Here is a 15714-nt window from a genome sequence, read left to right on the forward strand (position 1 = left end):
CATTCACACCCATGTGTGGATGTCTCTTTCCAACATTTACTATTTTCCAAACTTTGTAGTAACATATTCCACAGTATACTGTTGACATGTGTTAAGAGAACTGCTGATCTTCTCGTATACGTATTTTAGATCCAATATATTTCATAACGACCAAACAAAAGTGTATTATGGAATACACTGTAATGTTAAAATGAAAGTTTTCTGGGTGTGGTACACTAGAAGGCCACTCTAACCCCAGTTGGGGAATTGGTTTCATCAGTAACAATTAATTACATATGACACAGTACCATGCCCGGAAAACTGGCGTGTTAACTGACTCTGGCTGCAAAATCACAAGCTGTAATGCTTGTGAAATTAGCCCAATTTTTGTGCATTGTAATTGACATGCAGCCAATGAACATAAGAAAGTAAAAATTAAAGAAGAACTTCATTAATGAACTTTGGGGTTACAGGGAGGAGTACGAAATAGGCTGCACAGGAATAACTGAGTGGATGACTCAACTCTAACAAAAGTAGTTGAGTTTCTTCGTAAGCTGCCAAAGTGACACAAATTAAATGCTAAAAGTCCAAAGGCATGGCACATTTATCAAGTTTATTGTGATACTTCTTGGTTTTCCACACCTTTATGGATGAATCAGTGATTGCTACCTAATTTTATTGTAGGCAATGTGTCACAAACATACTGATGAAGAATGTACTTAGTTTTTAAAAATGGTTATTGATGAGTTTCTGATTTCCCTACAGTATGATGCTTTCAGTTTAGATTAAAGCAGTAGAAGCAAGCAGGTTGCAATTGGGAAGGGGTAAAATATAGATACCAGTGCAGGAGGATAGTAGTAGCCAGCCATGCTGTTTGGCAGTTATATTACTAGAGATCTTATTTAATAGATGCAAGATTTATTGTGTTCTTACTTTTCTTATAGTAACAAAATATGAGTTTAAAATTTGTTAATAGAGTTATGCAATATATGTGACAAGTAATTATCTGCTTACAGGTATGTTGAGGCAAAAGCTGATAGAGTGACTGTTGTCTTTAGTACAATATTTAAAGATGAAGATGATATCATAATTGGAAAAGTGTTTATGCAAGAATTTAAAGAAGGAAGAAGAGCAAGCCATACAGCTCCCCAGGTTCTGTTCAGTCACAGAGAACCACCTCTTGAACTCCAAAACACTGATGCCAGAGTAGGAGAAAATATTGGATATATAACCTTTGGTAAGATTCTGGTTAGCTTTGTACGATCTTGTGGAAATGTAAATCCCTGTATGCTTATGCAATGAAAAACAATATCAACTCCCATTGTTTTTGAGAAGACATCTCGCAATTTATGTGTGTCAAATAGAAATAATTCCTTTCAGAGCATTCAGCAGTTTTTGTGTGTGTGTGTGTGTGTGTGTGTGTGTGTGTGTGTGTGTGTGCACGTTTGCGCACGCGCATGCGCGTGCGCATCATATTCCAATGCAAAACTCAAGGTATACAATCAATACTTCAATCAGAGCTAGTGATGAGATTTGTTGTCAGATAGTGAGACTTTTTAACCAAGGGCTTTATCAAAGTAGTTCTCTTACTAACTACAATCTGTGGTGTGGTGCAGCAAAGTCCAGAAGCAGGCTTGCCGGTTTTCTCAAGAAATGTATTGAAATGCATACCTAAATAAAAGTGTTAGCTTAAAATCCATATTTTTCATATTATAATATTGCAAATGGTGTGGTGTGATACAGCAGAGATCATAAACAGCCTAGCCAGTTTTCTAAAGAGATGTGTTGAAATTCACGTAAATAAAAACGTTAGCTTAAAATTCATATTTTTCAAAATATTATATTGCAAATGGAAAGTTATTAACTCTTGAGAAAGCCATAGTCAGTGGCGATTGTAAATATCCTGATTCACTTCTTAACATATTAGTTGTCATGTTTGCCCTAATGAATACTATAGTTGCTAAGTATGCTCACCACACCTAAACTAACATGAGAATCCAAACTAAATATTCTTCACACATCCCAATGTGCATGGTACAGGCAGCTGCTGCAGAATTATGCAATTGACAGGAGTATCATGTGATACATGGCTCCTTGCCATCGTGCATGGCCCCACCATCAGCTTTCATATGTGCACACTACTAAAGTACCAGTGTGTTCAAACCAAATTGGGGGTGGAGAACAGCTCACCATTTCACATTTTCTGGAGTTGCTACTAGCATTGTAAAGTATTATAATTTTTTTAGCGTAATAATCAGGAGAATATGTCGGCAATAAGCTTTAAACATTTTTGACTGTAAACCAATGGCACAGTGAATTACATTCTGTTTGTAGAGCAGTTAATTTTCTAATTATGTGACTTGGTGGCTCATTTGGTTAATATTGATTATAAACCTGAAGATTTTCAGTCTTAAGATCCAGAGTTTTAAATGCTACTGTGGTTTGAATTCACACTGAACTGTAAGTATCTCAGTAATAAAGTTCACATGTTGAAATGAGAAAGGAGCATACCACCTCTACAGGGGGGGGGGGGGGGGATAATCATACTACAAGATACCTAAAAGATAACCAGATGTGGGTGACTTAGATTATCCTTCTAGAGTTTATAGTACAAAAATTACTTTTCTTCATTTATTCAATTGTCTGGATTTTTGATTATTCAAATGAGTTACAACAACAGTTGGTCCAGTTAATTGTGTTTCCACTGTATTTGCTGGTTTATCCTTGCTCAGTTAAGATATCAATAAGTGTGAAAAACGCAACACATTTCTGAACTCACTCATCAGGATTTTATTATTTCAAACAGCCCTCATGAAGAGCTTAAGATGTGTGTGGCACTGGAAAAGTGGGCAAAGGGAAGGGATATTATTAAGGACTGTTGACATGGTAAAAATTTATTTTCTTCTTCAAACCAATCGAGTTCCAAAATGGAAAGTAATTAAGATAAATTTTGTTTTAAGTGCATGTAGTGCATAATGTAAGTCAAGTGAGATGATATAGACAACATAAGGAAGTGAAAAGAGAAAAAGTCTTTGCTCAGAATTTAGTTTTTTTTGTGTGGAGTAGTTCTCCAATCTGTGGTGTGTTAGACCCTCCCCTCACCACTGAATTTCATATATTTCTCCTGTAGGTATTCCTCACTGACTGTCTGAATTAGTTTCTTTCTACTTTTTGTAATATATGTAATCACCTGTACTCGTTGATGGTGACAGTGGTTCAGATTTTTTCTAAGGTTGAACACTGAATGTCGTTATATGTCTCTGAACTGGAGCAAATACACTGCTGCCCATTAAATTTACAACACCATCAAGGTGGCATGCAACAAATGTCAGATTGGCATGATGTGTGCACTATATGCTTGGATACACAAATGATTAATATTTCAGCTACATTTTTTGTATAATAAAAGATTAAAAAAGTGGATTACTCATTCAGAAATTACGTCTGAATATTAGTTGTTTGTGGGAAGATCATATTATGCCTCTACGGTAATGATGGAAGCTGAAGAAATTAATTAAAATTTGTACCAGGACTTGGTCCCGGGTTTTCTTGCAGAGCCTTGGCAATAGTGACAATTTAGGGGGAAAATAAGGTGAAGATATGAATTGAAGTTTGTCTTGGGGAGGGCATTTGACTTGGGTAGTTCATGCAGCAATGTTGATTGTAGTGCTGCACCAGTGTGGTGTTCAGCATTTCTGCCTAGTATGCGAGTAGACCTGGGTTTGAGTCCTGGCCATTGCACTAATTTTAATTCATTTCTTCAGCTTCCATCATTATCATAGATAGAAATAAGACTTGCGTGTCTTGGGAAAAATTTAATTATAAAATATATTATGCCTTGTTTGACAAAAGAAATTTCTGCCAACGTGTCAGTATTCAACAGCGGCAGGATTGTGGTATATCAAGACTGCACTTCGTCGTTCAATGATATTGCCTTCATGTTGATTGGGATCTCATGATTGTGATGCAAATACAGAATTGATGGGTTCAGGAGGCATACCTCACAGGACCTCAGTGACCTCACACTCGGCTATCACCCAGAAGGATACACACATTGTTTCGTTGACTTTGCAGGATCATGCAGCCTCATCATTTGCCTTGTCAGGAAGTGGGCTGCTTTGCAAGAAGATAATTTTCTACACATGTAGGGAAAGATACTGGAGAACTGCAGATTGTCAGTGTGCAGCCATTGGTGTGACTTCCCTTGGCATGGCGGCAAAGAAAGGTGCTCCAGCAATGGTGTGCCCAACAACATTGGACACAGGAATGACACCATCTTGTCTTACAACAAGATTCCCAGTTCTGCGTACAGCATCGTGATGGACGTGTCCATGTAAAGAGGTTCCAAGGACAACAAACATTGACAGATTGCATTGATCGTTGTCATATGGACCTATCGACTAGTGTGATGGTGTGGGGTGTCATTGGGTACACTATATGATCACCTCTGGTTCACATAGCCAGGAATTTGGACAGTAGACATCACATTTTATCTTAAATTATGTAATGCAAGAGTGCATGTTGCCCGTCTTGTCCACATGTACTTTGACAGTGGTAGTGTTTGACTGTTGGGCTTGTCAGGATACTCTTCAGATCTCATATTCAATAAAAAAAAATCAGATAATAGATTAACCAAGATACTGGCATGCTACCACACCTGCCGCTGTTATTGATGAACTTTGACAGAAGAATTAAAGCAGCATGGAATGCCATATCTTGTCATCCAAGCTTAGTTAAACTCAATGCCCAGCTGAGAGCCATTGACGCTGGCAGAGGTGGTAAATCTGTGTACTAAATTTAACACCCTGTATATTCCCAAATCATACAAATTTAATCATCCTGCTGCACAGTAAATGCACTGTAAGTAAAAATTTGTTTTTTGCTATTCTTACTGGTGCTGCAACTTCATCGGTCAGCAGCCTATATTAAGTCAGCAAATGATGAAAGCCATAGAGTTCCCCAAGGAAAGCAAATCAGGGGGATTATGTGTTATTGTAGGAAACAATTTGTTTTGTTGGTTGCAAAGTGTTACCTTGGTTAGTGTTCACATAAATTTTAGTGCACCTATTAGTAGCTACTTGCTGTGTCATTAAGGATTCCGAATTAGAAAATTCTTTACTGTAGCATCCAAAATATTTAATGGTGTCATCAATCTCAAGTTCAGCAGCAAAGGATAGAAAGGTAGAGTAATTACAATGGAAGAGATTGTTGAATGTTAACCAAATGTCTTTCTTATGTATGACAGTTGCCTCATTTTTCTTGTAAAATAATTTTTTAATCATTTATATGTCCACAGAAATGCAGTGTAATTAAATTATTTTGATAAATGGTGTAATTCTAACTGTGTCTCATACCATTTGTTTTAGTCCTGTTCCCACGACACACAAACAGGAGTACCAGGGACAATACCATAAACTTAATTCATATATTCAGAGATTATCTTCATTACCACATCAAGTGCTCAAAGGCATACATCCACTCTCGCATGAGAGCTAAGACATCAGATTTCCTCAAAGTCCTAAATAGAGCAAGACCAGAACCCAAGAATGTAGAAAAGAAAACAATAACGTAAGTGTAACAATTTTAAATATTGGTTGAGTGCTGTAAATTATGCTAGTTTCTTGTTAACTGGAATGTGTATATTCTTGGTGGGGTTTCCCCATGTATAGTACTTCATTTTGATGCTGATTTTACTAACCTTTTGAAGTGTTTGTTGTTAATTTAAATGTTATTATTTTTAACCATCGCAAAAAATTAATAAGTTGGTGCATTTTGTTCTGGCTTGTATGATTGACTTGAGTATTGACTGCAGTCACATTCCACGTTATAAGAGTGCATTTCACATCTGCTTCATAAATGACACAGATAAAAAGTTCAGTAATTTTCTTTTTTTAATTACAAAATACCAGTCATGTGCAAACAGAAACAAATATTGAATAATAATAATTACACTTTGCCTTTACTTTGAACATGTTCTATACAAAGGAAGAAAAATCTGCTTATTCTAAGCTACATAAATTACTTTAATATTTGTCCCTTTATTTGCCCTATTCTGCTTACAATTTTACTGAATCGCTAAAGTATGCAGACTCTTACCTCCATTAATCCATTTTTATAGAATATAGCTTTAATTAGCTTATCATATTTAATTTTATTTGCATTGTTGTACTTCTGTGTGTATGACATTCAGAATACAATATTTTGACTAACAATATTTGAATTGTGTTACTTTCAGTATCTATTCACACTATAAATTGTTCCATAATCACTTTTTCACATTCAACACATATTCTGTCCACAGACTGCTTATAATAATGAACAGTGCATGAATTTTATCCTTTTGGCACTGTGCTGGCCTCATCAAAAGAGTTTATTTAATAGTTAAATTGTAAAGAACCTAGTTGTATTATGAATTTGAGAGCCCAAGTCCCAAAGGCTGAAAAAATCTTCTGTTTTCATATTATTCTTTCCAGATGCTTTCATACAAGCCAATTCTTGCCCTAAACACACCTCCTTTTACACACCTTTCAGGAAAAGCAGAGTTCAAATCCTAATCCAGCCATCCAGATCTAAGTTTTCTGTGGTCTCTCGACATTGTTCTAGGTAAATGACAAGGCAGTTTCTTTGAAATTCCTTTGGAAAGGGTATTCGTCCCACCCTTGTCCAGCAAAACATCAAACTTCATCTCTGATGATCTTTTTATTAGCTGGATGTTATATTACAAATATGCTCTGAAGAGCCACAGAAACCTGTACACCCAACTAATATCTTGTAGGGCTCCTGTAAGCACACAGAAGTGCCACAACGCGATGTGACATGGACTTTAGTCAAAAGTCTGAAGTAGTGCTGGAGGGAACTGACACCATGAATCCTGCAGGGCTATCCATAAATCTGTAAGAGTATGAGAGGGTGGAGATCTCTTCTGAACAGTGCTTTGCAAGGCATCCCAGATATGCTCAATAATGTTTGTGTCTGGGAAGTATGGTGGCCAGCGGAAGTGTTCAAACTCAAGAGTGTGTTCCTGTAGCCACTATGCAGCAATTCTGTACATGTGGGGTGTTGCATTATCCTGCTGGAAGTGCCCAGGTCAGACAAAATTCATAATGGATGATGTGAATGGATGCAGGTGATCAGATAGTATGCTTAAGTACGTGTCACATGTCACAGTATCTAGACATATCAGGGATCCCTTATTACCCCAACTGCACTCATCCCAGACCATTACAGAGCCTCCAACAGCCTGAACAGCCCTCTGCTGACATGCAGGGTCTGTGGATTCATGAGGTTGTTTTCTTACCAATACACGTCCATCTGCTCAATACAATTTGAAACAAGGCTCGTCGGACCAGGCAACATGTTTCCAGTCATCAGCAGTCGAATGTCTGTGCTGACGAGCCCAAGCGAGGCATAAAGCTTTGTGTCGTGCAGCCATCAAGAGTACATACGTGGGCTTTCAGTTCTGAAAGCCCATATCAATGATGTTTCGTTGAATGGTTCACATGCTGACATTTGTTGATGGCCCAGCATTGAAACATGTAGCAATTTGTGGAAGGGTTGCACTTCTATCACGTTGAAAGATTTTCTTCAGTCGTCATTGGTCCCATTCTTGCAGGCTCTTTTTCCAGCCCCAGCAATGTCGGAGATTTTAAGTTTTACTGGATTCCTGATATTTATGGTACACTCGTGAAACAGTCGTATGGAAAAATCCCCACTTTTGTGCTACCTCAGAGATGCTGTGTCCCATTGCTCATGTACCAGCCATAACACCACATTCAGACTCTCAAGTCTTCATCACCTGCCATTGTAGCAGCAGTAACCAATCTAACAACTGCACCAGTCACTTATTGTCCTGTCGACCGCAACACTTTAATCTGCCAGTTTATATCTATCTGTATTTGAATACGTATGCCTATACCAGTTTCTTTGGCACTTCAGTGTACTTTCATCCTTCAACTCTCATTACTCAATCCCATTTGGTATATTTATCCTGTCTACTCGCCTTATTGGCTCTTGTCTGTGTGGTCGGAGTGTCCATTTTTTCCCTCTGCCTTGTCAACTATATTCTAATATATCTATAGAGTGAAACATTCCACGTAGGAAAAATATATCTAAAAACAAAGATTATGTGACTTACCAAACGAAAGTGCTGGCAGGTTGATAGACACACAAACAAACACAAACATACACACAAAATTCAAGCTTTCACAACCCAAGGTTGCTTCATCTTTCCCTCTCCTTCCCTCTTTCCTGATGAAGCAACCTTGGGTTGCGAAAGCTTGAATTTTTGTGTGTATGTTTGTGTGTCTATCAACCTGCCAGCACTTTTATATGGTAAGTCACATCATCTTTGTGTGTGTGTGTGTGTGTGTGTGTGTGTGTGTGTGTAAAGTAACATTCCACATGGGAAAAATAGATTAAAAACAAAGATTCCATGACTTACAAAGCGGGAAAGCGCTGGTAGGTAGGCACAATAAAAAAACACACGAACACACACACAAAATTTTGAGCTTTTGCAACCCACAGTTGCTTCGTCAGGAAAGAGGGAAGGAGAAGGAAAGATGAAAGGATGTGGATTTTAAGGGAGAGGGTAAGGAGTCATTCCAATCCCGGGAGCGGAAAGACTTACGTAGGGGGGAAAAAGGACAGGTATACACTTGCATACACACACATATCCATCCACACAGATACAGACACAAGCAGACATATTTAAAGGCAAGGAGTCTTGGCAGAGATGTCAGTCGAGGCGGAAGTGCAGAGGCAAAGATGATGTTGAATGACAGGTGAGGTATGAGTGGCGGCAACTTGAAATTAGCGAAGATTGAGGCCTGGTGGATAACGCAAAGAGAGGATATATTGAAGGGCAAGTTCCCATCTCTGGAGTTCGGATAGGTTGGTGTTAGTGGGAAGCACCCAGATAACCTGGACGGTGTAACACTGTGCCAAGATGTGCTGGCTGTGCACCAAGGCATGTTCAGCCACAGGGTGATCCTCATTACCAACAAACACTGTCTGCCTGTGTCCATTGATGCGAATGGACAGTTTGTTGCTGGTCATTCCCACATAGAAAGCATCACAGTGTAGGCAGGTCAGTTGGTAAATCACGTGGGTGCTTTCACATGTGGCTCTGCCTTTGATTGTGTACACCTTCCAGGTTACCAGACTGGAGTAGGTGGTGGTGGGAGGGTGCATGGGACAGGTTTTACACAGGGGGCGGTTACAAGGGTAGGAGCCAGAGGGTAGGGAAGGCGGTTTGGGGATTTCATAGGGATGAAAACCTACCAACAAGCAACAGTACCTCCATTATGACTGCTGCCACCCATTCCATATCAAACGGTCCCTTCCCTACAGCCTAGGCCTTCGTGGCAAACTAATCTGCTCCAGTCCTGAATCCCTAAACCATTACACCAACAACCTGAAAACAGCTTTCGCATCCCGCGACTACCCTCCCGACCTGGTACAGAAGCAGATAACCAGAGCCACTTCCTCATCCCCTCAAACCCAGAACCTCTCACAGAAGAACCCCAAAAGTGCCCCACTTGTGACAGGATACTTCCCGGGACTGGATCAGACTCTGAATGTGGCTCTCCAGCAGGGATAAGACTTCCTCAAATCATGCCCAGAAATGAGATCCATCCTTCATGAAATCCTCCCCACTCCACCAAGAGTGTCTTTCGGCCGTCCACCTAACCTTCGTAACCTCTTGGTTCATCCCTATGAAATCCTCAAACCCAAATCCTTTCATCTTTCCCTCTCCTTCCCTCTTTCCTGACGAAGCAACCGTTGGTTGCAAATCTTCGTTTTTCCATCTCAGTAACCAGCCTTCCTCCCTTGTGGTCACCACCCAGCTTTCTGATCCATATATTACTGTACAGCCAAATATATTTGGGTTTTTGTATTACTATTAATGTTTCTGGACTTGAATACATTCTGCAAGAAGCAACAACATTGGTTTCCACTAGCTATCCTTTCTCAAATTTCTTCTGGTATTATCAAGCCTAGGTGTTCCACCCTTTGGTACTCTTCCCATTTATTTTTATTGAAGTGTCTCCTCTGTTCCCACTAGGGTCTCTCACCATTGTATTCTTTGTTTTACCTATATCCGTTTCCATTCCTGACTTCTACACTGCTCCTTCCAATGCAGCATCATTACCCTACAAGGCTCTGATATTCCTTGCAATTAATGGGATGTAATCAGCATATACCACCATCTCTGCCTGCTGGTGAAGTATTATTCCTCCTAGGTTTGTTGGCATTTGCCAAATTACCTTCTCTAGCACTAAGTTAAAGAGAAGCACAGAGATCACAACTTCCTGCTGCAGCCCCCCTCCCCACAAGGAACTCTACTGACAACTCTTGCACCATTCTAATCTTGCAAACTGTTGCTTTCATTGTCATTCAGTCAACTTCCCTAATTTCCGCGGGATTCTAAAATCCTTCATAGTTTACAGAATCTCATCCCTGTCTAGGCTGTCATATGTTTGTTCAAAGTAAACGTGCAACTGATGCAGCTGCTTGTCATTCATAAATATTCTCTCTCATTCGTCTGAATAAAAACAGCTGGTCTGTTGTGGACCTATTTCTCCTAAATCCAGCCTGATAATCTCCCAGTATCATTTCCATCAGGTATCATAGCTGAGAAGCTGAAATCTTACTAAACACCCTACATGTTGTATCTAAGAAAGTAATTCCATGGTAAGTACTGCACTCTGCTGTATCATCTTTCTGTGTTCTCCTGCTGCTTAGTTATTCTTTAAGTTTTTAATTGCATTCTTCACTTCCTCTAATTCTGATGGTTTGGCTTCCTGCTCCTTCACATTTTGCCTCTAATTCCAATTCTGAGTTCAGTTCCTCCTCTTGTTCATTCAAGGTTTCCCCCCCTCTCTCTCTGCTCTCTGTTCGCTGCCCCTTTTCCATGAAGTAACTCGGCAAAATACTCTTGCCATCTACCTGAACTTTGCTTTTATCTCCAATGAGGTTTCCACCTTTATCCTTTTAAGACTGCTCTTAGTTGAAACCCTCTCTTCATTTCTCTAGATCTTTCATAGAATTTTCATTTCTATTTATTATCCCTCATTTAGTCCAACTACTCTATCTTCCTACACTCATACTTCCTTTTCTTCACTCTAAAGAATGTATCTTCTCTTTTGCCCTTCTCTCTATAGTCTTCTACTACTGGTCTTGTCCTCCCCCCTCCCCAGTCCCCCCAGTTCATTTCTCTCTTGGATTGTCAGTGAGCATTCCTCATCAAGCCATTTCAGTGGTGTTTGGTATTCTGCCCTCTCCAGTACTTCTTCTGTGGCTATATTGATGTATGTTTTTGCTGTCCTCCATATAGTTTCGAAATACATGTCCATGTGCTCATTCTTGTCTTCTTGATCTCTTCTAATTTCTTTTTGTACTCTTCCTGCTTTTCTTTGGTTTAGATTTTTTTGTATATTGTATTTACCCCTGCCCCCCCCCCCCCCCCTCCCCATACACACACACTATTTTTGTTTCTTGCCATTCTGTATTCTGTCTATACCTGAACCGCACTAACAGTAAGTAATAATCTGTGTCCCCATCTTTCATTGGATGCCGTGTGCCTTTTGTCATCTCCTTACCATTGACGAAGTCTGTCAGTCTTAGTCTGTTATCATCAGTGACTTCATCCTAACTTTCTTTTTCTGTTGTTTTTTTATACACTACTTCTTCTCCAGTTTTCACTTTCAGATCCGTAAGTATTGTTTTTGCGTCATGCCTTTGCACTTTGGTGATTTCGTCCTCCAGTTTGGAGTTAAATGCATCCTTCTCATCTTCATTTGATTCCTATGTTAGGTGCAGAGGCACACATCACCGTAATATTTTTAAAAAAAATTGTCCTAACTCTTAAAGAACACAGCCTGTTGCTAACTGCTTTGAAACTAATTATATTTGCCTTCGTTGAGCTATGTATAAGAAAACCAATACAATGATGGCCTGTATTCCACTCACTATCCTGCAGAATATATTTCTCCAATGGGATTGCACCCTGTCCTTTCCATTTTATTTATTGTAGCACAGCTATTTTTATTCTATTCTTACCCATTTCCTTGCTGATTTCTCACAGTTTGTTTGGTCTCATTTAAGTGTTGTCACATTCCAAATGGGTATCATGATATCCATATTCCTTCTTGTTAACCTTTTTCTTTGCTGTGTCATCATCTTGTAATCCACATCCTTCTTAGTTCAGTATTTGGTATCTGCAATAATTTTATGAGATGGAATTGTTTGACCCACACCTAACCCTGAACCTGGAGAAGCAGGATTTTTTCCTTGGGAGTTTATTCCCCTAGGGAGGTTGGTTTCCTTTCACTCATAAAGTCTCCTTTACCCTACGTAAGATATGATTCATCTGATCCTCTTTCAAGGCTTGCTGCCTTGGGTAACACTGCCATTAGCTATGTTACCACTGGCAGAGCCCTTGACTGGAGCATGCAAATCCTCCTGCCTGGCACTGAAGGTGCCTTTGATAAGGCTGTGTCTTATGGTAGATGCGACACTGTTACGCGTGTGCTATAGTTTTCTACTTTGTCTTTCTCCACCTTCTTAGATTTTGTCTAGAACAAATTTTGAGTCAGTTTACTGCATTTTTTTGTATGCAATTCTGTCAATGTTACAGTATCTGCTACAGACATTGCCTTAACATGTGTTTGAATAAAGGACATAAAGGACACATTTATTGCTTAATTTTGTAACATTCCTTTGACATAACAAATCTCTCCCCCTCTCCCCCTCTCCCCCTCTCCCCCCTCTTCCCCTCTCCCCCACTCTCGTGTGTGTGTGTGTGTGTGTGTGTGTGTGTGTGTGTGAGAGAGAGAGAGAGAGAGAGAGAGAGAGAGTTAACTATATATTTTCTCTTACCATTGTGTTCTTTTCTTTTGCAGTGGACGGTCTTTTATTAGGAAAGAATGATTCACCATGAAACATAGTGCATTCAAAATCATGGCTTTTTCATCTGTGCAAAGGCTTCAAGGAAACGCTCATTTATATTGCACAGTGTCTGTGCAGAGAAGCCTTGTTCAGTGTTTGTCATTGATAGACTGCTGAAACATTAATAAACTTGTACATTATGAAAATTGGCTGGTGCTACTGCTACTGCAGCATCCCATCCCAGTTATTTGGTCACTACTCAAGGGGCAGCCTCCTCTTAAGTCGTATTCAATCTCTTGTGTCAAAAACGATAAGTTTATATCGGATAGTTCAGAATTTTGAGAACAAAAGTCAGCCTTATGGAAGAAAGAAACAAGGCGACATTTATTATCTTAGTATTGGAGTATTATGTCAATATCTGTCAGTCAATATTGTTTTTTTTTTATTAATTTAATTTTTCTACATAGTGTTTCATCATTTATAAACATTTTTCTTCTGTGGCTGTGTTTTTAGACACTGAACAGTAATCGAGAACAAAACATTTTGGAATAAAAATGTGAATTTAATGATTGGTACATATTGCTAGGTAGTATGCTATCATTTTATCAGTCAAGGGAGTCTGATTTCATACTTTATTTCCCTTTTTTGTTTTGCTTATTTATTGTTTAATGTGGTTTTAAGAACAGTCAAAAACATTAAATGTGTTTCATTTTTTTGTAACAATGTCCTACTAACTTTTATTGTTATATTTTGCAACTATGAGTAGCAATGCCAGATGTCAGCATTTCATCCTTTATTTTTTTATTTTCTTTAAAGCAAATGAATGGAAGAGTATGTTATTTATATTGTGAATGTGAGCCAGTATACAAATCAGTAGTGCCTTATCTGGGGTCAAGATATCAGTCACAGAATATTATAATCCATAAGTATCCATACCCAGTGCTTCAATTCATGTTCCTTTCAAGTATTAATAAATACTTCAGTTTGTTATTGCTGTTAACATTGCTTCACTTAAGGTTTTGAGGTCAGCGAAGAAAAAAATATGATTTCATTGCCACAGTGTGTAAAGGTCTTTCAGTTTTGCATGTAAAGCAGCATTCTTGATAGCTGTATATACTTGAATAAATTTGTCAGAATTCAGTTAATGCATCATATCATTTTACCTTTGTGTTTAACAAGGAGTGACTACACTGTATAAACATTTATCAATTCAATGGCTGCATTTTATGACCTAATTGGTCTAGATTTTTGTTGCATACTTTCATTGCTTGTAAGAGTATGGTGTAAAAGATGTAATTACAGATCAGTCTAGTGTAAATGAGGTAATGAGTCCTAGTAACTTTAGGCAACATTTCGAATTCACTAATTTCACTAAACTAATTTAGAAGTACTTGCAGGTGCTATCTAGCTGTTTACTGCTGCACCCAACTGATTTGTTATAAACTTTCTTTCCTTGGTATACAATGCAATGCTCCAATTCTAAGGTAATTACAGTACTTTTATAGAACTCATTTACATTTTGCTCATGAGAGTTCCAACTTTATGCCTAATACCGTCTCAAAGCTTTGTTGTACACAGTGACAAAAGATTAGGGAACAAAGCTGATGTTAATTGTTGAATAACTTTTTTAAATCTTGTGAATATTGTAATTAAACTCAATATGATTGATTGATTATAAACATGTAAAAATAATGCAATAACAGTGCATGTGAAAGTTGTTATAGTAGTGGAACTATAAAGTGAAAACCACTACCTCAGACTGTGTGAGGAAATCTAGTATTGTGAAACACATTTGCAGTTTTTACGTCTGTGAAATATGAGACATGATTAATAGTTCCTGTGCATGACCAGCACAGTGTTGTGACGTGTATAGTGAGAGATGATGTTCGAGGTGCCGTACATGTGTGATAATTTGATGTGGTATGCCTAGAAGTATGAAGGTTCCACAGAAAACAGATTATTATAACTTAATCTTCGTGGCGGGTTTGTTGTGATTTCAGTGATTTATTTTGGTCTGAAGCACAAGTTAAAAAAAAAAAAGATGGAGGAAGCGTTCAATGAGCTTTTATTTTAGAATTTTATATTTTTATTTCTTTAAGTAAATAACATGCCACATGTAGAAGTTCCATTTTTTGGCAGGAAAGTGATGTGATTTATTTATAACTGCTCATGTTAATATTTATAATTAAGTTATAAATTAAAAACATATCAACAGTAATTTTTCAGACGTTGTATTATAAATGATTAATGTTACTTGCACAGCTCTCTTCTGTGTCTCAAAAGATAGTTTTATATTTTAAATGTCTCATTTATATTCGTTGTTTTCCTTGTTACCTTTGTTAATCAGATATTCAATTTTGAAGTGGCCAGAAAACTTACTTGCTGTAAAATTGCAGCAAGGGGAGCTTATCTGGCCAGTGATATGCAAATCTTATTTTTTCTGCTGCATCGTGTTTGTCAGTGCAAACTGATACTTAACAGTAATTTTTCTGTACAATTCCAATTTATGTCGTTGTTTTTTATTATGATTATAAATATAATATGCATTAAAAATAACAGAAGTTAGATTTGTTATGTAATTTACTTTTATTAATACAGACATTGTCTTCCTTAAATCCTGTTTTACTTCTTGGTAGTAGATTGAAGAAAAACCTCTCAAGACATCCAATGTCCTGCATTTTCATAATTATTTACCACTGAACATTGCAGCATTTGCATGTTCACAAAAGATTCAGACTGCCTGATAAACCAGAATTCAAATTTGAAATCAGGTTTTTGTGAGAAATACTCTACAAAGTGAGCTATTTGATCATACCTCAAAGAGTAAGTGACATTATCGGCACGTTG

At 38.0% G+C, this 15714-nt stretch overlaps 1 protein-coding gene across 1 annotated transcript in view; it reads left to right on the forward strand.

Annotated features, from left to right (window-relative positions):
* The window catches only part of LOC126326131 (probable actin-related protein 2/3 complex subunit 2), a 47188-nt gene extending 31706 nt beyond the window's left edge, over positions 1-15482 (forward strand). Inside the window, exons 5-7 of the mRNA XM_049995564.1 lie at positions 996-1216; positions 5346-5547; positions 12882-15482. Of these exons, the coding sequence (XP_049851521.1) occupies positions 996-1216; positions 5346-5547; positions 12882-12909 (451 nt within the window). The 3' untranslated portion in view covers positions 12910-15482. The remainder of the gene's footprint in view (positions 1-995; positions 1217-5345; positions 5548-12881) is intronic.
* Positions 15483-15714: the final 232 nt, after the last annotated feature.

The sequence above is a fragment of the Schistocerca gregaria genome, chromosome 2 (assembly GCF_023897955.1).
Source record: "Schistocerca gregaria isolate iqSchGreg1 chromosome 2, iqSchGreg1.2, whole genome shotgun sequence".
NCBI lineage: Eukaryota > Metazoa > Arthropoda > Insecta > Orthoptera > Acrididae > Schistocerca > Schistocerca gregaria.